The 23,587-nt window shown below is 42.1% G+C and overlaps 1 protein-coding gene and 1 long non-coding RNA gene across 2 annotated transcripts; one reads left to right on the top strand and one right to left on the bottom strand.

Moving 5' to 3' along the window:
* Positions 1-95: 95 nt before the first annotated feature.
* IL13RA1 (interleukin 13 receptor subunit alpha 1) lies at positions 96-18,224 on the bottom strand. The gene is made up of 10 exons (XM_037407805.1): positions 18,082-18,224; positions 14,776-14,933; positions 12,523-12,658; positions 10,571-10,691; positions 8,189-8,373; positions 7,641-7,792; positions 6,235-6,367; positions 5,674-5,770; positions 4,983-5,067; positions 96-2,854 (listed from the first exon to the last, which is right to left on the bottom strand). The coding sequence occupies exons 1-10, from the start codon at positions 18,158-18,160 to the stop codon at positions 2,738-2,740; spliced, it is 1,263 nt and encodes a 420-aa protein (XP_037263702.1). The 5' UTR covers positions 18,161-18,224; the 3' UTR covers positions 96-2,737.
* Positions 18,225-19,120: 896 nt separating this feature from the next.
* Positions 19,121-21,798, top strand: LOC119157217. The gene is made up of 2 exons (XR_005107457.1): positions 19,121-20,414; positions 21,392-21,798. It is a non-coding gene; the product is annotated as an uncharacterized LOC119157217 (long non-coding RNA).
* The last annotated feature ends 1,789 nt before the right edge of the window (positions 21,799-23,587 follow it).

The following is a 23,587-nucleotide window of genomic DNA, read 5'->3' as shown; positions in this document are numbered from 1 at the left end:
CTCAAACATGGCTTCTCATTACACCACTTCTGTCTCTGTTTACCTTCTCAACCCAAGAACGAAATGCAATTATATTGAAAGACATTCAAATACTGTTTATATAAATGAACAAACATTTATTCATATAAACAAGCAGACTTACAGATCAAGTAACTGCAATGAAGAACAAAAAAATTATAGCAAAACTTGGAAACCGTCAAGCTAAAAATACCCTAGCTATAAACAGGACACTAAGATGAAAATATACTCAGACACTTACTTTACATGCCAAAACACACGGTCAGGAAATCCATCCATTAGGAAGTGTGTCAATTAATATTATTCAGGAAACAAAGAATTACCCAAAACATTTCTGTACAGTGATCTAAACCATCCTCTGCATCTGTGTCTTCCCTTTGGTCTAACACCTTCCATCTGGTGTTCCCCCCCTCCTTTGGCTTTATGAATTATTTTTTTTAAACATAAACACCAAAACAAAACTCACGAGAATTTAGGGTCAAACACCAAGGATCATCTTCCTAGATCACCATACTGAAAGCCACAAAACTTTATATTACACCATTATGCTTACTTACCTTGAAATCATACATTTCTGTTTGTCTAACGGTCTATGATGAGCTACATTCTAGATGAGGTAGATTTGAGAAGTATTTATATCACTATAACGATAAACATGTTGTGGGGGAGCGGGAATGAACTTGGCAGAGGAATTTAATTACCCTTTCTCCCCACGCTATTCCTTTACCTCTGGAATACCAGATAGCGCTGCTAGCTGACTTTGTATAACCTGAGTTTTGTTTTATTTCACTGAAATCCCTGAGGTTTTATTCTTCTTTTGTTTCATTAACCAATTTTTATATCGTCTTTTTATTTTTTTAGCCTGATTGTAAGTAAAAGATTTAAGCTAATATGGGGTCTGCTAGTTCTGCTACATGTCTTCTCTCCTTTTGACCTCTGGTACCAAGAGATGTGGAAGAAACTTTATCTGAGGCTCAGTAGGGACTGAGGGAAGAATTGGATTTATTGAGAGGGAGGGAATATATAAGAGTATAAAGGATGTAAATTTGTAGCTAAAACCCAAGGGCTTTTATTTCTACTTTTTGCTGAACAGTATGTTCTAAACCTATAGGATTTAATTTCAGATTTTCGATTGAATGGAGTTTGAGGACAGGGCTAAACTTTAAAAAGCTTAGTGGCTACAGAGTTTGTTCCTAGCAAACTTCTGAGGACATCTCTTCCCAGTCTGCTAAGATTGACTACATCACTGACAGACGTGTCTGCACTTAATGGGAGAAGCAAGAAATTCCTGAACACTAACTGTAAACAGCTTGCACCAATCCCTTTCTCCCCATTGCATTACTTTCTGCCTCCAGCACAATTAAGGAACTGCTGTTAACACTCTTGTAGCACAGGGTAGAAACTAATGCTCAGAATTCTGAGCAGAGAAATCTCACAGCTGTGCCAGAAAACATCTGTTGAGCTTTGCTGGGTAAAGCAACCTCAAAACAAAACCATCAAATTAACAAATCAAATCACGATTTACAACAATAAAAAAAAAGTCATCAAGTTAACATACAGAAGTCAAATCAGTACCTTGTTTTAAATTGCTAAGCTCCTAGAGGGGAAGCTCAAATCACAACCTCATCACCACAGAAAGAATAAGGCTTATCCCTTTGGAAGAAGGTCAAGGTTGTCACCCCTTCTTCCTTCAAATCCATCAGCTTAGCAGTAAGGATGGGTCTTGAAGCCTTTGAATTAACTTGGTTTCAGTGGTTTAGCACCTGCTAATCAATTTGACCACAGCTCCTCAGAGTCACACATCCAACCTGGTAATTTTGCCGGACAGACTCAAGATGACTTAACTTCCAAAAACTGGGTGTTGTCAGGCCAATATGGCCAAAGCAGAATCAGTGTGGTAAGACTCAATACAGTTACTTGCCACTACGTAACACAAGTAAAAAATTCTATTTATCATCTTAAACAAAGTATAATTAACTCAAGAAGTCCATAAAGGCAAGGCATCCGAGGACAGGCACTTGGAAGGTTAAAAAACCAGGTCTTTTCTATGAATAGTCTGAATGCTAACAGGAACCTGGAGTGGCTTTCCATACACATTTTAAAAGAAAAAACAGCTCTCTTCTATGGGGTTTGACCAGGCCACAGTGGCACACATCAACCAGAAGTGTAAGAAGGTCAGTCCATAAATGCCCTCTGGAAAGCGCCTTGCCCTTGATCACATGAAACAGGCTATCCACACACGGTCCGTGTGCTGGCATCCTACCAGCAGCAGCTCAGCACAGTAGCACTAATGAGCCACCTACTGTAAACGAGCCTCATCCCACCGGCTGCAAAACAGAACCAAATACTTCAGAGAAGTCACAGTGCTTGCTCCAAAAAACTCATTTACAGTCTAACATGAGGCACAAACACGAGTGCAAATGACAAGTAATAAGGCAGAGCTGGCTGGAGCCAAAATGTGAGATGCTGCAATGCAGTCACATGAAATTTATGTACATGCTCATCTTGAATGATCCAAGACAAGTATTCTAGCAGAGACGGAGGAATGGGCACTGTTCGCAATGTGTCTTCTGAACATCAGAGAAGTAAGGCTCAGAGGGAACCTGGTAAGCTGAAAGCTGGTCAATGTCTTGCAGGTCCCTTCACATGTACATTGTCACCCGAGGTATGGGAGCAAGAATGAAAGTTTCCTCATCTTTCACTGATAAAGCAGAGCTTATCAGTTTTCGTTTTCAGAATTAGCACACGCTGGAGTTTCTGTTAAGATTAAAGAATGAATTTCTTCTTCCTTGATTAACCTGTTGTAAGCATGCACCTGATCATCCTTTGCACATCTCTGAAAGAGAACAACAACATTTTTAACACCACTTCCTCATGATGAGCGTTGTTTTTTCAGCCCAAGACAACAGACCCGTTCCACAAGGCGTAGCCTTTATTATGGTGAAAAAGCCACGGTAGCTGGACAACAAACTGTGCTTCCTAGGGGCATGGCTTAGGCCTGGTTGATGGAAGAGTTGTCCTCTCTGGAGATGAGGAAGACTGAAGGTTGGTCCCCACCTCAACAGCGCTTCCTACTACAGCTTAGGGGCAAAGCTCGGGCAGGAGGATGTACGTGCTTAGTAAATTTTTCACTGAGACACTAAGCACACAGAGAAGATCAAGATAATACTGAGGCAAGAACATAGCATTACTTGGGCAGTCACAAAGCACTTGTCAAGGTATGACAAAGCGTAACAGCTACCATACTTATGATCCCCATGGCTGAGAGTCCCGTCTTAGTCCCATAAAGGCCAATACATGCTGAAATATGTATTATTATATATATATTAAACTAGGAGGCCCCTATCCGTGGTACTGGTGAGGCCGCCCCTCGAATCCTGTGTTCAGCTTTGGGCCCCTCACTGCCAGGGGGACGTGGAGGGGCTGGAGCGTGTCCAGAGCCGGGCAGGGGCTGGGGCAGGGGCTGGGGCACGAGGCTGATGGGGGGCGGCTGAGGGGACTGGGGGGGCTGGTCTGGAGAGGAGGCGGCTCAGGGGGGCCCTGACCGCTCTCTGCAGCTCCCTGGCAGGGGCTGTAGGCAGGGGGGTCGGTCTGTTCCCCCAGGTAACGAGCGACAGGACAAGAGGAAACGACCTCGAGTTGCACCGGGGGGGGGTTAGATTGGGTAGGAGGAAAAATGTCTTCACTGAAAGGGCGCTCTGGCACTGGAACAGGCTGCCCAGGGAGGTGGTGGTGTCACCATCCCTGGAGGTGTTTAAAATATGTGAAGATGTGGCACTTAGGGGCATGGTTTAGTGGCGGCCATGGCAGTGCTGGGTAAACAATCCAAATTAAATGATTCTATGCTTTCCACATAGTTCTAGTTTATTATTAGGTGAACTTGGAATGCCCCCGTAGAAAAAGGGAATTTTTCTGGATTTTGGACTCCATTTGCAATAGGGAAGCCTAGGCCTGAAAAGGAGACTTACTTTCAGGAAGCAAGCAATTCCTGCAACTCCTATTCAACTGAGAACATGCAATGCACATGCAGCACCAGATACCCAGACAGTCATTATCCTCTGCAAATGTTTCACAGGTGGCACAAGTTTTGAGATGCCACAGTGAGTCAGAAGGTCCCTTCCATATGAGGGCCGCATATGAACAGGACCACAGGGAACAACAAATGTTGCCTCATGTCCGGGTTTGAATTAGGGCTTGTCAGTGTACTTCCCTCGAGAATTTTATAAAGAGCTGCTGAGTTAAAATTTGTTCAGAAATAAGACTTTCCATAATCAGCATTATGTTTATTTTTGCTGAAATAATTGCCCATAGTCAGTCTTTCATCAACCAAACCCTGAAGCAACTATAGTTAGTTTTGCTCTTTCGCCAATGACAAGCTAAATGTCCTGATTTACTTTATAGCTAACTGATAAATGTGAAAGTGCCAAAAATACAAGTTGATGGAAGTCAGATACGAATAGCTTTATTCAGCATCATAAATATCAGCAACTAGCAGAGAAAGAATTGAATGTTCAGGAGAAGTAGTTTAACAGAGTTGCAATAAAAAACCCCAACCAACCAAAGCCCACACCACACAAAAAAAAATAAACCACCCCAAAACAAAACCACTAATCCCCCCTCAAACAACCCCAGAAACAACAACCAGAAAACCCTCACCCAAAAAATCCGACCCCCAAACCAACCCAAAACACATTCAAGAGACTAGCAGTCTGTGAACTAACAGAATAATGCAATTCTACCAACGTATTTATAAAGGTATATGCAATTTGAGGGGGGGAAAAAAAATCCCCTCAGCTTTGGATAATTGTTTCTGAACAACTCTTACTATTGTAAATACTTAATCTTCATACAACGTGCTTACTTCCATACAGTTTGGTTTTAGACAAAAGTATTAGGAAGAAGGAAATTGGAAGCTTACAGATTCCAGTTCAATAGATTAGTTGGCCCAACAGCTTCTTACTGACCTGGGAATCCTCGTTCTGCTCTCCAAACATGCGCTTAAGAATTTCTCTAGGGTCCGGAATTGGTGGGAGAATTAATATCTTCAGCCTTCAGAAAATTAAAACCAGAAGATTTCGATAAAAGATATATTAATTTAAAAATCACCATTTCAGAGTCATACATGGGTACAGTCAAGAAGATTTGTGGAGTCAGCTTTGGCATCACTGGCCAGCCTTCACTTCTGTGTAACTGTATCCAATTCTTATTTTTACTCCCCAAACCAAAAGGAAATGGGAATATTCACACAAACAGATGCTAGATAACTTTCACTCTTGACAAAGAGAGCAGCAAATGTAGACTTTTTTACAAAAATCTGGTAAAATATACTTCACATATAAGCCTAATTTTTAATTTAGACTTCATTGCTGAAAGAGACGGGATGCAATAGCTGTGCAACAAGAATCTAACTGTAAGCAGATATAAGCAACATTACCCAAGTGCAATCGCAGCATCTGTATAGTCTGTAAAGCTAATTCTAATGACTAAGGCACAATGGTGCTGCCATTTTTGCTATGCAATACTGTTCCGGCTAAAAGAGATGCTACTGAAACATGCCACATCATGGACAGTTACAATCCTTCTCTCTTGCAGGTAACACTAGTCAAAGACCGATCAGAATTAGTGGATTGCAAATAAAGAGAGACTGTTATTTACCTTTTTAGATAAACAAGCAGAATTATCATAGATACTGCTACTATTAATGGAATGGTGACTATTAAAACAAAATGGAATGTAGAGTCCACCTTCTCACCTGGAAAAGGAAAACAAAAATTTGAGAAACTTAGGGATATTTTGAAAGGCTTTTTATGACAGCAAATTAAGTAATTCTCTAATTTGTTCACAGACTGAATGTTTTTCAAATACACTAGCACTTTTGTAGGCAACGACTCATTTTTCAAAGCATGATATTATGATGTAGATACATTTGGCAGGAAAATGCATAACCAGCAAGACTCAAGGCTTAAAAACTGACAGCACTGGAAAGGGGTGATTGCACAACTATATAGATGGCAACCCCATCAATGTATATAGCAGTACAGGTAGTAACTGATGACACTGCTGAAGGGCTAGAACTCTCCTGCCCTCTTTGTAAGTAAAATTAAATAGATATAGGGAGGTGATCTTTGACTCCCGTTTATTTAGCAGACAAAAGGTATTTGATGCTTTACAGATGAAGAATAAGGTGCAGCAGATTGCAGGAACGATTGCTCTCACCAACACTCTTTTCTTCACTCCAGTCACTGTAGAGCTTGCTGCTGTAACACTCAGGCTTTGGTTTTGCTCTCACTTTGAAGATGTACTTGCTGCTATGATCAACGCTAGGCATTGACATATAATTATTTTCAACCTAAGGTAAAAAGAAATGGTAATTAATTTGCTTTGTGAAATTACTAACATTCTCAGTCATTTACAAGCCTGTTTCCATTGTGCAGTTAACGTACCCTGAATGTTTTGATGGAAGATCTTTTTGTGAATACTGTACTCCACAAAAAAGGACATAGTGGCATTTAACCGGCACAGACTGCCTAAACAGATTCCAAACCTAAGATTTATTCTTATTCACTGCTACTTCTATCATGCAGCATTTGGCATCAATGATTAAACTAAGACTCAGCATCTGGAATAGTGCCTTTTTTTTTTTTTGAGAAACATCTTAGATATATGCTGCCATTCCCTCTCTGTCAGGGCAGCGATGTTGATCTAACTTCAACCACACTGAAGTCTTCTGTGATGCCTCTACAGAGACGCATACCCTAGATGGGATAGAACTTCACGTACTTTTGATCCAAAATGCCAGATTCATGAGACAAGTTGGTATTATTCGAGTCTGGTAAATTTAAGGTAGGGCAAACAACTAAATATATGCCATAGGAAAAGACTACCACCTTACTTTGAAATTTATCACGCTGTTAACCATTCTGATCAAACAGTACAGTCACTTTTGCTATGCAGATACAGGCATGAGTATATCCAGACACTGAACTCAATGCTTTTTATATGTACATTAAAATCAGCATATCTCAGAGTGCACTTTTTCTCCCCCTGTTTGCTTTTTCCTTTTTTCCACCCCCTGCCCCCATTCTCAGTGTTTTCATCCCCTTGCTTTTCTGTATAACATTCTGTGCTCTTATGTGCACCAGAAAATAATTTTGCTTTCTGGTAATCAAGTCACGTCATTCAAGAACAAGGCAGTCATATGACCAAGCGCAGACCAACAATCGGAAAACCCAACACCAACAGACCAGAGTCCTGTATCACCGAGCAGCAAACAAGTACATGCACCATCGCGTCTTTCCTGATAAGCGTTGTTTACTTTAGTACATACTTCTGTATCGGACTGTTCTTACACATTACGGCTTTGCCCTAACAAACGATGGCAAGGATTCAGAAGACTCGTGTGAACTGTGGTGTATAGATATCACTGCCAGAAACCTTCTGTATGGGAGAAAAATCTTAGGTCCACGCAACACTTCCACCTAGTGCATCAGACTCATTCACATGCAGCATACACAATTTTTCATTTTTAAACAGCAAATTCTGAATTACTGTGAATAGCAACACAAATTAGAAGAGATACCTAGGAAAGAAATCACAGTTAACTGTAAGTAATGAAAAATTACTTTAATTATCTGAGCCGTGTCCAAATCTCCATTGTGATATTCAACTTCATAAAATAAACAATTTTCTGGGAAGGTGTCTGATTCACTCCATTCTAGATATATTTCATCATTAATCTTTGACAGCATAACTTGTCTCGGTGTAGCAGGTTTTACTGAAATGCAAAAAGGAAGAATTAGTTAAAAAGTGTATCACACTGTTTACAAAAATTGTTCAAGTCCTGCATTGCATATTACTACATTTAATACAAGTTTAGGAACAGAAAGGAAAAACTCACCACCAAAAAGTCAAGAAAAAATAAAAACCAGTAAAGAATAAGAGTAAAAATGAATGAGAAATGACCCCCGAACTCCCCAAATATCCCTCCACTCCTGAAAAGCAAACCCTGTCTATATAATTCCCAAATCAAAGATCAATAGAAGATGGGAGCATCTAACATGCAAACATATTGTCTCATCCACAGCTTAGGAGGTGCAAGCTTTCCAAACACAACAATATACTAGTAAATTTGGGGGTTTTATTATTTTTTATAATGTGGTGTTAAACTTACCAAGGGTGGTAGGATTTTTACTTGCACACACAGGCCTAATTTCTTCAGAATCATCTCTAATCAAAATACTTATAGCTGGATAAGTGCTGGTGACTTTTGGGAAGCTAAGATTGAAAGTGCATCCAGAGATTCCTTGATGCATAGAATAGTTACTGCACTTCTTGTGGTTTTTCAAACCATCAAACCTATGGGAATAAAAATATTTTTTTTAAATGTCAAAAGAATAGGACAGCAAGGGGCAAGCTTGTTTTCAAACCTGTGTTACAAATTCTACAGATTAATCTTGCATTAGAGCTGTACTATAAAAGTAAAGCTAGGCAAAGTCAGAAGCTTCTGATTTATCTCAAGCTTTAGAAAGAACATTATTTTTTAAAAGTGTCAAGTAGCAGAAAGAGAGGCAGGTTTGCTTTATGTCACAGCATCAAAAATAACAGCTGCTTTCAGCTTTGGTTCACATTTTCCAAATTGGAAAACAATTCTGAGGAAAAAAATGTTCAGAAAGCAAACTAATTTGGATCACCTCCCATCAACAGAATTTCACTTCTGTGCTAGAACAAGCTAATCCATCTCCTTCAGCTATGCCCACGTATTGCAGCTCTTGCTTGAGACAGTTGAGATTCACCTACTGCCTGCATTTGCTTTTCAAAATGTCAGTATTCCCTTCTAATAACAGAGAAGCTACGACAAACTTCTTCCTTGCTTCTCTCTGTTCCCCAAGTCCCAGTGAAAACATGCCAGTAGCTTTTCCTCCTGAGAAAACAGATTATTATTTTTTTTAAATTTATTTAACAGTGATATAGATTCAGTTAGAGCTTCATTTAGGAGCACAATAGGAGTGACGTTTTCCTACCTCACATCTCAACACACATGGGCTGGGGAAGCCAAAACAGTCAGGACAGACCCCTTTTTTATCCCCCCTTCTCACCTCCCGACCCTGGGGCTGATGAAGATGGGAGGCACTCAGAACAGTGAGCAACGTGCAGATCCATCAACCTGCTTTCCTAAGCCTCCACTTCAGCAAGTATCACTGTGCACTGGCTGGATTTGTTTGTTCTAAGCTAATGTTATATTCACATTCATGCTGCATGAAAAGACAGCGTTTAAGAGGAAAGTATCAAGAAGAATATAAAATGGAAGCAAGCAATAACTTTTCAGGTAATTGTTCATTCGTTTCTGAAAAACGAAACCGAAACCAAAAAAACCACCTCACCTGCATTATGGAAAATGTATCTTCCAGTCAAAAAAAAAAAAAAAATCAAAAAAAAAAATCAAGGGTTTCCTTAGTTTTCAGCCTTGAAAATGAGCATTTATCTTTCTAAGCAGCATGAATTAAAACACTTTACTGTCACTACAGCTACATCTTCCATTAAAATTCAGGGGTAAGTTGAAAATATATAGCTCTAATCTAAAGCATTACTCCAGTAAGTATCCATATACCCAGAAATTCATATCTTCAACACCTCATTGGTACTGTTCTTATAACAAAGAAAAGATTTGAGTAGCAGCTTAGAGAGAGAACAGTCCTCTCCACATTTAACAGAAGCAGCAAGTTTCTGCTGTCTGCCGTCCAAATGCATTAAATCAAAGAGCTAGCCTGTGAGACTGCCACTGGAGAGGAAGAGGAAAAAGTTTATTTAGTTCAGATAACAGAAAGCCAATTTAAAACTACAAGAGGCTTTCAGAAAAAAAACTCCGATATTTCTATAGAAGCTAATGCAGCCTGGCATTTCACAAGCCCCATCGGCATGCAGAAGTATGCATAGATTAGCATGCACAGATCTTGATGCCAAGGTTTTGCTCACACCACAACTCTGTTTCTTTGGAACAAGTCTATTTATAGCAGTCAGCTGGCAAGCAGGGATGATGATAAAAAGATATTCTCCATAATTTTCAAGGTGAATCGGTTATTTATGACGTTGAAGACACAAACAAAAGTACTGCTAAGTGTTATTAGTGCTTTCATACCATTTTCCAATGACTCAAGAGCTAACACATACATTAGTGAGTGATTCTGACTTAAACAGCACGTGTTTGTTGGGCTGCAAAGAAAGCAATTAATACATGGGTCTAGCTCAGTTCTTAATTCTTCCCTCTTTGAATCCACAATTAGAAAAAAATTAGAAAGCAATAGCTGTTTTTACAGTGAGCTACAGAAGCTGCCAGTGCTTCATATAATAGTTATATCAACTTCCCAAAGAGACTCAGCAACGGCCACCCTTAGGCCCCGTGAATTTTTCTGTTGGACAGGACACAACACTGATTTGTACACAATGTCCTGGGACCTTGCAAAGCAACAGGAAGCAGACAAGTAAAATGTGTAACGTGAAACTAAAGATCAGCACTAAAGCACTTCAGAGCCGAGAATAAAAACATCATACGAACCAGTAGAACAATGCATAATTGGTATCACTGCTTGTGTTCTCCCCAGGGCGCCATGTACAAACCATGTACTCCAAATTGTGCCAAATGCAGCTCAAGTCAACAGCAGCAGTGCCTGGAATACCTGCAAGGCAAATTGGAAAGGTCTCTTATTTTGCTAGGACAGTCTTCTCCCCTATTTCCATAAGTAAAACATCCCATTTTACAGAACTGAAACTGTCTGGAAGGCAAAGGTGGGTTACCTCTCAGGCTGCACTGCCTATCTCAGCACAGCAAATGATGAATTCCAGTTGTTTATTGCTTGCAACAACTGAAATCTTAGCAGAGGAACTTTTGAATGCAAGCTAATCATAACAGCAAATCCCAGTTTCCACCATGTCTGAGTTACCTGATGCTAAGGACAAGGTGTTGTGCCAGGAAAATATTTTGTTCTCTTAAACTACAGCTACTTTAGAAAGGAGTTAAAGTCACTGGCAGTTATAGGGATAGCACTTAGCTTTGTTATAGTTATTACAGCCATCAACATGAAAACCAGTCAGCATTTAATTACAGTTATCTACTCCAGATACAGTATTAGGTTTCTGAGTATTCTGAATATGGAAATACCTGTAGAACTTAAACATGGACAAAAGCAACACCGGGTAAGTTGAATATTTAGTTGACACCCATATACCTCTAGACATTGAACCTCTTTTAACATACCCTGAAAACCCAAGTTACAGAATGTAAGTACAAAGGAGTACATAGCAATTGTGAATAGAGATGTCAATGTATCTCCCAGGCAGAGCAATTACGGAACAAGTCTTTCATATTCAATCTTGCATTTTTGTACAAGTTCTTTATTATCACATTACAGCATATTAGGTATTTTTTCCTTGTAACAAGTAACAACATCTTCATGAACTGAAAGTAAAAGGCATGCTAATTTTACCAACAGTCCAGACTTTTATTGATAGCAAACGCCCAACTACCATCTACTTCCCAGCCTGCATTCTCCCTGAAGCAGCAACTGTCTAATAGTATAGGAAAATGAAGCAGTCTTCCTATTAGAAGGGGCATTTAAAAATATTTTAACTGCAAGCAGACTTTTAAAAGCCCCGGCCTGTTAAGTACATGCTGTCCTAATGATCCACTTCCCAGATTTCCCAGAATACCCCTTTGACAGACCGACAGACAAGCCTGGTAAGATCTCAGATTCTCCTGTCCACACACGGTTTTCATCCACATCAAGTCACACTCTTGGGTCAGACAGACTTTTACTACTGAAGGCAAGAGGCTCTACCTCTTTGCTGTACCTCCTCGCTTCCAGCATCCAGAAGAATATATTATCCCTTACAGTCTGCTTCCTAACAATTTTGCTATGGATCCCTTGCTTCTGGGTGTCTAGAAACAAAAAAATGTTTTTCCTCTATTCATTTTGCTATGCACAGTTTTGTAGACCCTAGTCACCTCCTTTGAAAAAGGGCAAACCCTACTATAACTATTCAAGTCATTTATTTACTCGACAGGTTGCTAAATTTGCTAGATTCATCCCTCTCTCATTTACAACGGTAACGTTACTTTAGGGACTTCTGCTTGTACAGAAAATCATACAAAATAAACCAACTTAGGTGTTAAGTTACAAAGTCAGGAGGCTTAATACAACCGAAGTTATCTTTTGTCTCATAACCACAGCACAGCAGGGACAAGAATGACAGGAACCACAAAAATCATTTAAATGTCTTGGAAGAGCATTTACATTTTACAAGCTTCCCCATAATTTTTTTAAGCATCAGAAGACTCTGTTTATGTTTAAATGTAGGATAATTGAATCGCTCTGTTGAAGCTCCGTCAGTTGAGCTAACCCTTGTGTCTGGTATCTCCCCATGACGTATTTCTGCAATATTTTGCTATAATAGCAGAGAAAACAAGGCCAAGCCAGGTCTGTCCCAAGGTCTGGCTGCTGCATGTGTTACCTTTGGGCAGAAGGGAGGTCTCCACCCACCGGCTGGGCTCGCTGACATTACCGTACTTGCACTCACTTCTCACTTTGAAACGCATTTCCTCATTCAAGGATGTATCTGTCACACGGAAGCGACTCTTACTCCATTCCTGGGTTTCAAAGGGGGAAGAAAACCAGAACATTTGGTGTACCACATCAGACCCACGGGAATTACTACGCATGTAAGAATGTGTTACAGCCCCTCAAAGTCTGAGCTCAAAGCCAAATGAAACAAGTGTCTGACAACGTGGAAAGCCTCAGCATCACCTGGCTTTTCTTTTTCCTTATCAGGCAGACTCAGAACTCGAAGGAAAACTACTTCTACTTCAGCAAGCTGTAGACACGAGCAAAGGCCACACAGAGATCAAAGAACAAGTATAACGTGGGGGAAAATGATCCTAGAGTAAGTCTTCATGGGTAACGCAAAATGAGCGTGTTTATACTACAGCTATACAAACAGAGCTTACAGATCTAACCTGGCACCTTCCTCTGTGTGTGCGCACATAAGCGCATGACAAACATAAGAAGGAACATTTGAAGACACAAGCAAAAGCAATAAGAAGAGTCAACACGGATTTAAGGAGCAAAAGAAAAAGAAAATGAAAGCAAATCCACAAACAGCAATTAAATACAGTGATACCACATCAGGCCCAGGTAGTCCATGACCTTCCATTTTCAGAAGACAGTTTGTCTTTGTATGAGAAAAAGGCTTACCCTTTTACCATACAGTTTCTTGAGCATCTTTTGTTGGGCTAGGGGGATGCCTTTTATTTAACTGGAAACAGGATCAAAAAAATTAAAAAAAATATCTTTGTTACGACCAAGAAATGGTGTAACCACTTGTGTATTAAAAAAAAAAATAAAATAAATATTGGCACTAACAAGAGGGCAAGGAAATTAAATAGCAATGGACAAACTAGGTTCTACCAGCTGTCATGCAAAAAAGATGCACCCAGATGATACACAGTCTGTTCCATCCTGTCATGTGAAACTGCTGTCCCACAGCTCTTTCACTGCTGCTGACCTTAACGTCCATTAGACCCTTCCACAAACTCATTCAGCTCGTTAACCAAGCAGACTTTCAACTTGCTCATTGGTTAACAAAAAGGTAAATAGGTTTCTGTTGGGTTCACAAGTTCAACTGGCTCATCTAAAGGTCCAGCTAAGATCATTAGAGAAGGGGGTGTCAAAAATGAAATACCACCCTTTTGGCAGTGTTAAGCCATTAAATAAGTTCAGGTGTTTGAAGGATCACAGTGTTACTTCAAGCTCAGGATATCCTGGAGCTGTCAGAAAGACTACGGCAGTCACCGCACCGAGGCCACGGCAAACTTCAGGCCATAAACCCGTAACAGGGCTCAACAACGGGCTGTTCCAAGAGGCTCTGTATCCATTTTAACTGTATCTGAAATAGCGGTGCTGCTGACCCCACACTTGTTTATTCAAGGCTTCAGATTCTCATGGGTTAGAATTAGAGGCTGACAGCGTATCATCTCACCAGCAATAAATGGTAAAAATGTCTGTCCTACAGCTCCTTCGGTACCATGGCAATGCTGCTCTTGGTCCTGACCAAACACTTGCTAATCCACACCAGGGATCACATCTGGGCTTGCAAACCATCTGACACAGATGGAAAACAAATGCCCAAACCAAACAAGTTCTACAATTTCTGTTCCAGGACACAAATGTGTTCCACGTTGCCTTTGCAACACAACCCCCATGACTAACCGTAAGCGCAGGGCCAGGGCAAACATTGGAGCACCATGCTTGGCATTACCTCCAGAAGACAAAAGCTGTCAGATCACAGCTACACCAAGGCTACGGTGCACACCTCTTTCTTAAACTGAGTTCAAAGCAGAGGAGAATAGCCTTTGCAAATTCCCTTTCAAGTCTTAAGGATGCAGACTGCCCTGCATATGTTTTATTTTTCCTAGAAAGCTGCATAAGCAAAGACTGAAACAAGAGTTTTCACATTATTATTATGGTAGTTCTGTGTTATCGGTAGCAGCTCAATTATCAGAGAGCAACAGGCAGATTTTTCTGACCTGAAGATCCCACATACTGGTATGACTCATTTTTGAGGTTTTGATCCCATGACAAGAATTACAGGCTATATTAAAACTGTATTGTTATATATAGATACATATTCATATGCTTACACACAGAGTTTTATCACAACGAGACATTTACCGGAGCATAGCAAAGTTTAAAGAGGTGATGCACTCACTCTTTTGTGCTGAAGGACCTCATCAATCACAATGTCACTGGAATACTCTAGGTCACAGCTACTGCTGACGTTCTCTGGGGGGTTCCATGTCCAGTTCAGGGTGCAGATTTGGATAAATGAGTAGTCCAGGTTGGATGGAGGTGGAAGAACTTTTGCTCCTAAAAGAAAGAAGTTATCAGTGTCACAATCCTGTTGGTCCACATTTTACCTTTTGTACTACTGACAGATTTTTAACGCTCCAACAGAAAAGAACACAAACGACTCAACTCTTTCTCAGCTCATATTTGCTATCAGATTAAGCTACTGCCCACTAAATTATTTCTACTATTCTTGCTCAGTCCATCAATTATTTAAATAATTATAAGAAATGCACACACACTCAAAAAAATCACTGAAAAGTAATTTTTAAGAAATCGCAGCATACAACAATATAGTGGCTGTGGTAATGAAACTTATGCTTGTGGAGGGAAGATGAGTCTCATTTTTCATGTCTTTTCCACTGTGAATTTGCATCACACATGCTGAAACTTTAGGAAAAGTAGCACACATATTTTGTGGAGCAATTAATACTTTATTCTACCCGACAATAACCCATCAATGCAGTTTTAGAGAGAAAACTTTAAAAAGACAAGTGATTGCATCTTGCAAGCAACAGTCAGAACCACAATTTAGCCCAAACCAAGCAAAACCGAGAATGTTAAAAAAACAAAGAAACCACAATGCTTTTTCAATTACTCACCTATTAAACTTTTAATGCTATGCCCTAGCACAGTGAGCAAAACCAGTGTGGGACAAGTGGCAATTTACTGCTGGCACACTTCAGCAGTACTTTGTTTCACCGCTCCAGAAGCCACGTAGAAGCAAAGGAAGAGCCATGACTCAGAGATAGTTGCTGGGATAAATCCATTTGTGCGTTGACCCTTCCTTACTCTTGTGCACTGAGTCACAGCCTACTCAATACCCAGTCACACAGCTTAAAGGTTGCATTAGAAAACAAAAAATTAGAAAACTGCCTGGAAAACTTAAAGTATGTGTCAGACTCCAATTCTAGAAAAAAAAACCAAAAACCCAGTTGGTAATTCCCTAAGAAAATGAAAGTCAGTGAATTTTGTTTTTCTAAAGGGCTATTCTAATGTGTACTATTAGATGTTAAATAAGAGGCCAAACGAGACTGCTTCTCAAAAGTATCTACAGGTAACATCACCGAGGCACCACCACCTATTAGTCTGTGGAAAGTACCCTTGTTACGCAGTAGTTTCACAAACCTCAAACTGATATCAGCTAGCACTGCAGGTCTTGCTCATCCCAACAGCCAGGCTCGACCTGCTCCAGCATTTGGGAAAGAGCAGAATAATTCCACCAAGATCAGTTTTCCCATCTGAGTCACGGTGCAGCACCGTTTCCTTCTGCTAGCACAAGGAAGAGTGCAGATGGAAAGGCAAAACAGCTTATTTCAGCAAGAAATCTGCTCGAAGCATCCACGTCACTATTATCTTACATTTCCCAAGAGACAGAGCTGCCAAAGCTTGAAGAAAGTTCATCAAACTCCTGGAGCTTTCTCAGACCTTTGCGTAGTTCAAGGCCAGGCAGTAGCAGAGAATGGCCACCATCACCAGCTGCGTGCCCACATGTATGTGTCGATCATGCATGCTTGCACAGAAAATTACTAGGATTTACTGTTTTAGCCTAAACACGCTTAGCTTTTTTGAGTAATTAGAACTTTTGGGAAGTTTTTGTTTGTTTATTCAGTTTTATAGCTGACCTCAGGAGCAGAGAAGAAAACTTTGTTCTTACAAAAATACAGTCTCCCCCAAGAAAATTGAACCTAGCCAGATCTTCTCTGCCTATCACCTGTTCCACTAACAAAAAACTTATGAGTTGTTTCAGGAACAGCACCGGGGCCTTAAGTTTGCAAATGACATGTCCTTTAGATCATGTAAACCCAACAAAAAATAATATTTATTCAACAAGACGGCACAGCTCCAAGCATTCTGTCTTTTCGTGATCAAACTTTTTATTACCTACAGGAGTCACAAACCATTTCAAAAATTTACATTGCCATCCCTGATTGCCATTCTGAAGTTCTACACGTTTCCTTTTAATAGGTCTGATTAGGATTAATTGCATTTAAGCTTGCAGATTTCTAACCACACAAAGAAGTAGGAATATTCAAGGTTTATAAATAAATTAATGAACTGTATTAGCACAGAAGTTCAAATCTAGTACGTTTTAGATTAATCTATACAATCCTGAAGCTCTAAAGCCCACGGCTTTAACATTACATTCAGCTGAAGATTTGCTTTCACTCATAGGCTTGGCCAGTCTTGTACTTTTGTTGTATAAAATACACATAGAGGCTAATACTTTCGTTACTAAAATCTCATTGCTACAGCAATTTAGCAGAACAACTCAAAGAGCAACTACAAAACATAGGCAAGACACTATTTCATTTTTAAAAAACAAAGCCACGGTGAAGCTTCTAAGAAAATAAAGCGCAGCAGCAACCGCCAGGGATTAACTGGGGCAATCCTGCCCAGACAACATTTCATTTCGAAAAGCCGTGATGAGGAAATCATCAACATCACGTATCACAGAAGTGTTGTAAAACTTTTATCTGTATTTTGCCCTCCTTTATTTTCTGGAGGGTGATTTCATCGTTATCAAACGAATTGCAGCCAGCTGGAAAACAGCGATCCTCTGATGGCCGCAAGTGTATTTTTGCACACCAGCAAAGACAGAACTAACAAAGCTTCGAGCCCCGGTTCTTGCCCAACCCTTCCCGGCACAACCGCATCTTTCCCGCGACTGAAGGTCCGCGCTGCCAAAAGCGTGGGAGCTGCAAGGGCAGGCAACGGCACGGCCGAAGCCCCCTGGGGGGGAACCGCTCCCGGCCGGCGCCCCCCGCAAACCGCTGCCCCGCGGGGCAGAAGGGCGGTGGGCTTCGGCGTGGGCTTCGGCGGCCGAGGCAGCCCCGGGAGCCCCAGAGAAGCGCTCACGCGCCTTCTGCCCACCTCTCACGGGCTGCCTACGGAGGGGCAGATTCCCCGGCACCGCCGCCCCTCTGCCCGGCGAGAGGCAGGGCGCACCGCCGGCTCCGCTGACGCGCTGCGGGGCCGTTTCTACTACAAAAAGAACGTATTTCACCGAAACGCGCGGAGCGACGTGCCCCGAGCCTCCGCCGCGGCCGCCCGAGCCCCCCGCCGCCGCCTCCCCACGCGTGTCCCGGCCCCGGGCAGGCCGGCAGCGAGCGGCCCCGCGGCGGGGCGAGCCCGGTGGTCCCGCCGTCCCCTCCCCCGCCGCCCCTACCTGCCGCCGTCCCCGCGGCGGCCGCCCAGCAGACGGCGAGGAGCAGCCGGCAGCGCAGCGGGGCCGCGGGACCGTCCATGGCTCCGGCGGCGCGGCCCCGGCTCCCACTTCCCGCGGCGGGGGCCGAGCCAGACGGGAAGAGCGGCGGCGCGGCCCGCCCAGGTTAACCCGAGCGGCGCGGGGAGCCCGCCGGCCCGCCCCGCTACCTGGGCAGCACCGCCCGCCCCCGCCCCGCCTCCCGGCCACCGGCGCCCGGTGCTCCCCGGCGGCCAGGGCCGCTTCCCACGGCCCCCCCGGCCCCGCGCCCCTCCCGCTGCTGTCACCCTCTGTGTCACCCCCTGCGTCGCCCCCTCCCTTCCTTCCGATGGCCATCGCTGCCGCACACGCACGCCCCACAGGCGCTTTCCTTGCCCCCTGTGCCACCCCGTGTCACCCTCTGTGACCGCAGTGTTGCCCAAGGGCCCGGGGTGCGCCCCCGCAGCGCCCGGCCGCCTCCCCTCCCGCTGCACCCTGACCGTAACCCCGGCAAGACCCCAAGGTCTTGTCTTGGGGGTCAACATTTTCCTTTTACAGCCTGATCTACACGCAGCCTCTGTGGTCATCGGGACGTGCCCATGACATCCCTGCACTCCCAGTGGGACAGCAGCGATGGTGGCACAGCCCCGACCAGTTCCCCTGATGCTGAAGCTGGTTGTCCGACCCCCGCCCCTGGCAGGACCCCTGTTTGTAAAATCCCTCCTGCAAGTTCAGGTCATTTCTGCAGTTCTCATCTGTACAAAAAAATGCGCACTGTTCATTTTCTGAGCCACTACTACAGATTGTTCTTTCTACAAACTTCCCCAAACGCCCTCTGCTTGGGCGCCTTCCAAACGTGATTTGGCCACTTGCTGTCATTTCTACGGGTGTGATGTGGCAAGCAGTTTTCCCGCATTTTCACAGAAGCTGGAATACCAAGCAAGTGATATTTTGATACGTTTCAGGATAAGAAAACATTTGGGATAAGGTTTTTTCCTTCTAAACTAGATTTTCGTGGGAGCTAGCAAGCTTGCTGCTAGTTGCCACCCGAATACAGTTGTTATAAATAGGGTACAGATCTAACAGAGAGGAAACTTTGGCTAAGCTTCAAGGCAAATCAAAACACATTAGTGAAAATTATTTATTCCTAAGCCAAGACAATGTTTCAGCATTTACTCAGCTCTTCAAGGAGTTTTGCAAGAGTTCATCTGCTTTTTAGACACTCATTTTAGAAAAAGGGAAGTGGATTTTTTTATGATAAGGCGGGGAATATCCTGTGTTAATGTTTTTTTGGGTGGTTTTTTTTTGTTGTTGTTGTTTGCTTTTTTCTTTGCTTTTCTGCCTGTTTGGTTCTATATTTCTGGGAAAAGAAGAGGATTTAGCGAATTCCTTAGTTGCCATTAGAAAGTGCCCAAAGGCCTGCAATCATATTCAAATAAAAATTGTGGCTTAAAGTTCCAGGACATGGATCATTCAAGCTGTGTGACTGATCAGGCTGCGCGACTACCTACAGGCAACACGGGCTATGCCTGCTAGTGATGACGTTTGCAGAGTAGAGCTGATCCAAGGGACAGCGATCTCCCTCTTGCTCGTGGTTTCCTTGCTTAACGTTTTCTTTCCTTCCTTCCTTCTTTCTGCTTCGTCCACTCCTTTTCCTGGGAGAGCCGCTGCCAAGCACACATCCAATAGTTCACACACTTTTGGCTGCCCGCCCATCGTCAGAGACAGCTGTAATGTTTTTCCCTGGCTCTCTCCCTCCTCCTTGAGTGCTCGGCTTGTCACATTCCCATCCCAGTGCGTGGCAAACAGAACTCCTGCCAAAGCTTTTGATCCATGCCACCTACCTGAGACTTCCCATTTTTTAATTTCATGGAGTCATCCTGCATCTTTCTTTTGCAAATCCCATGTTCTTGTTAGACAACATGCCTGTGCTGCGGTGACTGCAACTCATACAGACACCCCTGAGGTATCTTTAAAAAGCATTTGGGCTATGGCTTCATGCTTGATATAAACTGATTTACGATCACACTGGTGATCTGCCCTCAGCCATGTGGTCCTGCTGTTTCCACCCATGCAACCAAAGCTAGCGATGGTGGGGCTGTGCAGCGACTTTGCTGATGCATTAAAAAAACCCAACCAACCAACCAACAATTATTTTCTGTACATGTTCCCTGACACAGATTGACAAATGATGCTGATGCATGGGGTGGCTGCATGATTACTAGGTCCAACAAGAAGCAGCGGTAATTAGCAGCACGGAGCTGTGGGGAATAGTCCCTTCTGGGAGCAGAAGAGTCATCCATTGCTCCACACCAGCGGTGAGATTCCTCCTTTTTAATGTCTGAATTTGCAGCAGCTTCTGTCAATACTTTAAGTCCCAACAGACATAATTATAGGCTCTTCAGAAGACAGCTGGGGTCAGTTAAAAAAAAAAAGGGCTCAATTAGAATACAGCTGGATCTGAGACACAAAAATCCGAAATTGTGAGCTGAAAAACCCCGGTCTGACTCACGGGGCCTCTCCCTTTTCAACCTCAGTGTCCTTTGGGGAACGTCTCGAGTTTTGTGATATGTGTGTTCAAAACGGCCATGAACCCTGCCAGTGCTCTCTGAGCCACTGCCCAGGCACCACCGGAAACCAGAAATTACGCGGAATACAACCTGTGTCCTTTGAAAAAGCACTTTTGGGTAGATGTGGAATCCATTTTTCCTTGTGCAAAACGTGCATCCCTCTCTGATCAATTGCTATTGCAAGTCCATGCATCAACTTCTCTGCTCACAGTTCCCTGAATACCGAGGTCTGTTTAATTCATCTATTTACTTGGCAAGGAGTGACTCCTCCACTCATCGAGAGAGGCAGGGCATGAACCTGGTTCTACAGCTGTTTGGCCAAGACTTGCAGGAGTCCTGTCCAGGAAGCCTTGGCAGCAGAAGACAGTGGTAGCAAAAGCAGTTTGTCCTTTTACCCGTTGGTGAGGTAGATAACGTGAGGTAGATAACCGTAGTTACACCTGACTTCCATTACACAGTGTAATAGCCGGTACAACTGCCTAGGCTCGGCACATATTCGTGTACTAGCCCTTTAGTTAGTTGGACATAAGCGATAACAAATACATTCCCCAAGAGCAAAAGTCTGGGTTTTAAAATTGGAACTACAAAACAGAGCAAAAAACCTGATCACAAACTTACTGAATGTTCTTTAGGAAAGCAGGGTGATATGCTGGGACATTTCCTTACTAGTGACTCACACCTTATTTCTATACATAATTTTGTATGCATTTCTACGTCCATCTCAGGCTTCCCGGTGAATTGTGGTTTTGGGATCCTCCGAGCTGGATGCGTGGTATTTATTTGTGCCCCTTCAGGATTTCTGAATCAACAGCTATTTGCCGCTGAATAATTTAGTGTTAACAGTTTCATTTGGTGTATCTGAAGATTTATTACAGCAACCTTCTTTAGAGGCAGCATATGCGATAGCTCATTTGACTACGTTTCAGTCCCATGTATCTTACACCGGTATTAGCTTCAGATCACTCATCCTGTTCTGTAAAGGGAAGAAAACCCCTGAGCAAAACATGTTTATTGCAACACTTATTTTTCCTGGGTTTGTACTCATTTATTTTGACCTGGAATAAACTCTGTTTTATCTGGATTGACTGAAATGTGATGTTGCCCTGGCCTTTGTCAGAACTATTGAGTCTTCCAAAAAAAAAAAGAGAACCAGAAAAAAAAGAGCAATAGAGGATTGATGGTCTCAGAAAGCTCTGGACCAGTGTTGCATATTGGTGTCACCGGTACATCAATTCACAACTGAGACGAACACGATGTACCGTTCTGTTGTCACACTTAGGTTAAACAGGGCTTGTACAACACACATATATACAACATGCATGATAAAAGCACTTCTGTTATGAACACATAGTAGCAGGTGTTAAATTTACATGAAAAGAGAGTCAATTACATCCAGAACAGCTGAAATATTATGTGTATATCATAACTGGTTCACCATTGCTTGACACAAGCATATTACTTAAAGTACTACAGTTGGTGGTTGCGTAATAGTTAGCTGTACAGAATATTCCTCGATCCAGTAAGAACTCGTTTAATTAGAAGAACTAATTAGCTCAGTGAACATGGAATGAACACATGCTGCTCTCCTCAAATAGGTAAATTCAGTAAGATGTGGTTTAACTTGTATGAGACTTTTGAGCCCGTGACTTCCACTTAGATGTTCCTCCAGTTCTTTCGGGCTGTGTTACGTCAAATTGTAGGGTTATTCTGAAGCCTGCTGTGAAGTCCACGGGACTCTATCTTGTATAGATACAAGGGAAACAGGGGAAGGGGAAACAAACATACTTTATCTATTTTGACACAAAAGGTGTTATGTTTACATAAACTCTTATTCTATATCAAAATACCATACGGCATATGTTCAAAAGGTTTCTGGAACAAAATAAACACATTACAGGTATTCTCACATCCATGATCTTCCATTTGTTGGCTTATCTCACAAAAATTTCTGTTACCAGAAAAAATTTAGGACATTGAGAAGCATGTAGAAATATGTCCTTGGCTGCACTAAATTCTGTATTCCAGATTTTTTGGGGGAAAGAAATGTACTGCTGAAGTTACTGGTCTTAAAATACTACTTTCTAATCCCTCTGCAGAGAGAAAAGCAGTGAGTCAAACAGAGTCAATGTTTATACTTTGCTTACTCCATCTAAGTGTATAAGTCACTAGAAGCATGTTCTTGTACATAAAGTGCTGGCAGACCCTGTGTTGCTTTATATGTCCTATTTGCGAACAAACTGGCTCCAACACATACCATTATCCAAAACAGTCCTCTGTTAAGTAGCCAAGTGCTTTTAATCCTCATGGACAGATACTTTATCCTATTTTTAATCCTTTAATGCAAAATCACCAGTGCATCCCTTCTGAAGACTTGATTTGTTATACAGCAGTTTTGCAGCAAAAGTAACTAGAGGTGTACATAGAAAATATGTATGTGTAGCTATGTTGATATATAAAAGGGTGCATGCCATGCTGCAATTTGAAATATGTTATTGATTTTTATAGACCAAAACCTCCTGCCATTCCTTAGGCAGTATAAGAAAACCCAAAGTGTAACGAACAATAAACGTTTATATTCTTCAAAAAAAGGCAGCAAATAGGAAGTACCCAATGTGAGTACCGGCTACATAAAAGAGGCACGTATATAGTATAATCCCCAGATATATCTGTGAATTAAGCTATTTCAGTCAGACATGAGAAAAAATCTGGAGAATTTCTTTAAACTTATGTAGGAAAATTATGTTTAAAATTACATAGGAAAAGGATAGGTAGAGAAAACGTGTACACCTTCTTGGCATCGTCATCCAGATTCAGCTGCGAAATATCTAATGACTGCTCCCTATCATTTCTAGATTGGTGAAAATGTAAAGAAAAACTAACCTGATTTGTTACCAGTCATTTTATAACCCACCTAAAAAGGA

Source organism: Falco rusticolus, chromosome 14, assembly GCF_015220075.1.
Source record: "Falco rusticolus isolate bFalRus1 chromosome 14, bFalRus1.pri, whole genome shotgun sequence".
Taxonomy (NCBI): Eukaryota; Metazoa; Chordata; class Aves; order Falconiformes; family Falconidae; genus Falco; species Falco rusticolus.
This window is presented reverse-complemented; position numbering and strand designations above follow the sequence as displayed.

Excerpts from the sequence above, each read along its gene's own strand:
- IL13RA1 (XM_037407805.1), bottom strand. The coding sequence starts at position 18,160 with ATGGACGGTCCCGCGGCCCCGCTGCGCTGCCGGCTGCTCCTCGCCGTC. Across the intron at positions 12,659-14,775 it reads AGGTCCTTCAGCACAAAAGA|GAATGGAGTAAGAGTCGCTT; the intron begins GTGAGTGCATCA and ends TTTGAAACCCAG. Across the intron at positions 10,692-12,522 it reads GACCTCCCTTCTGCCCAAAG|GTATTCCAGGCACTGCTGCT; the intron begins GTAACACATGCA and ends TTTGCCTTGCAG.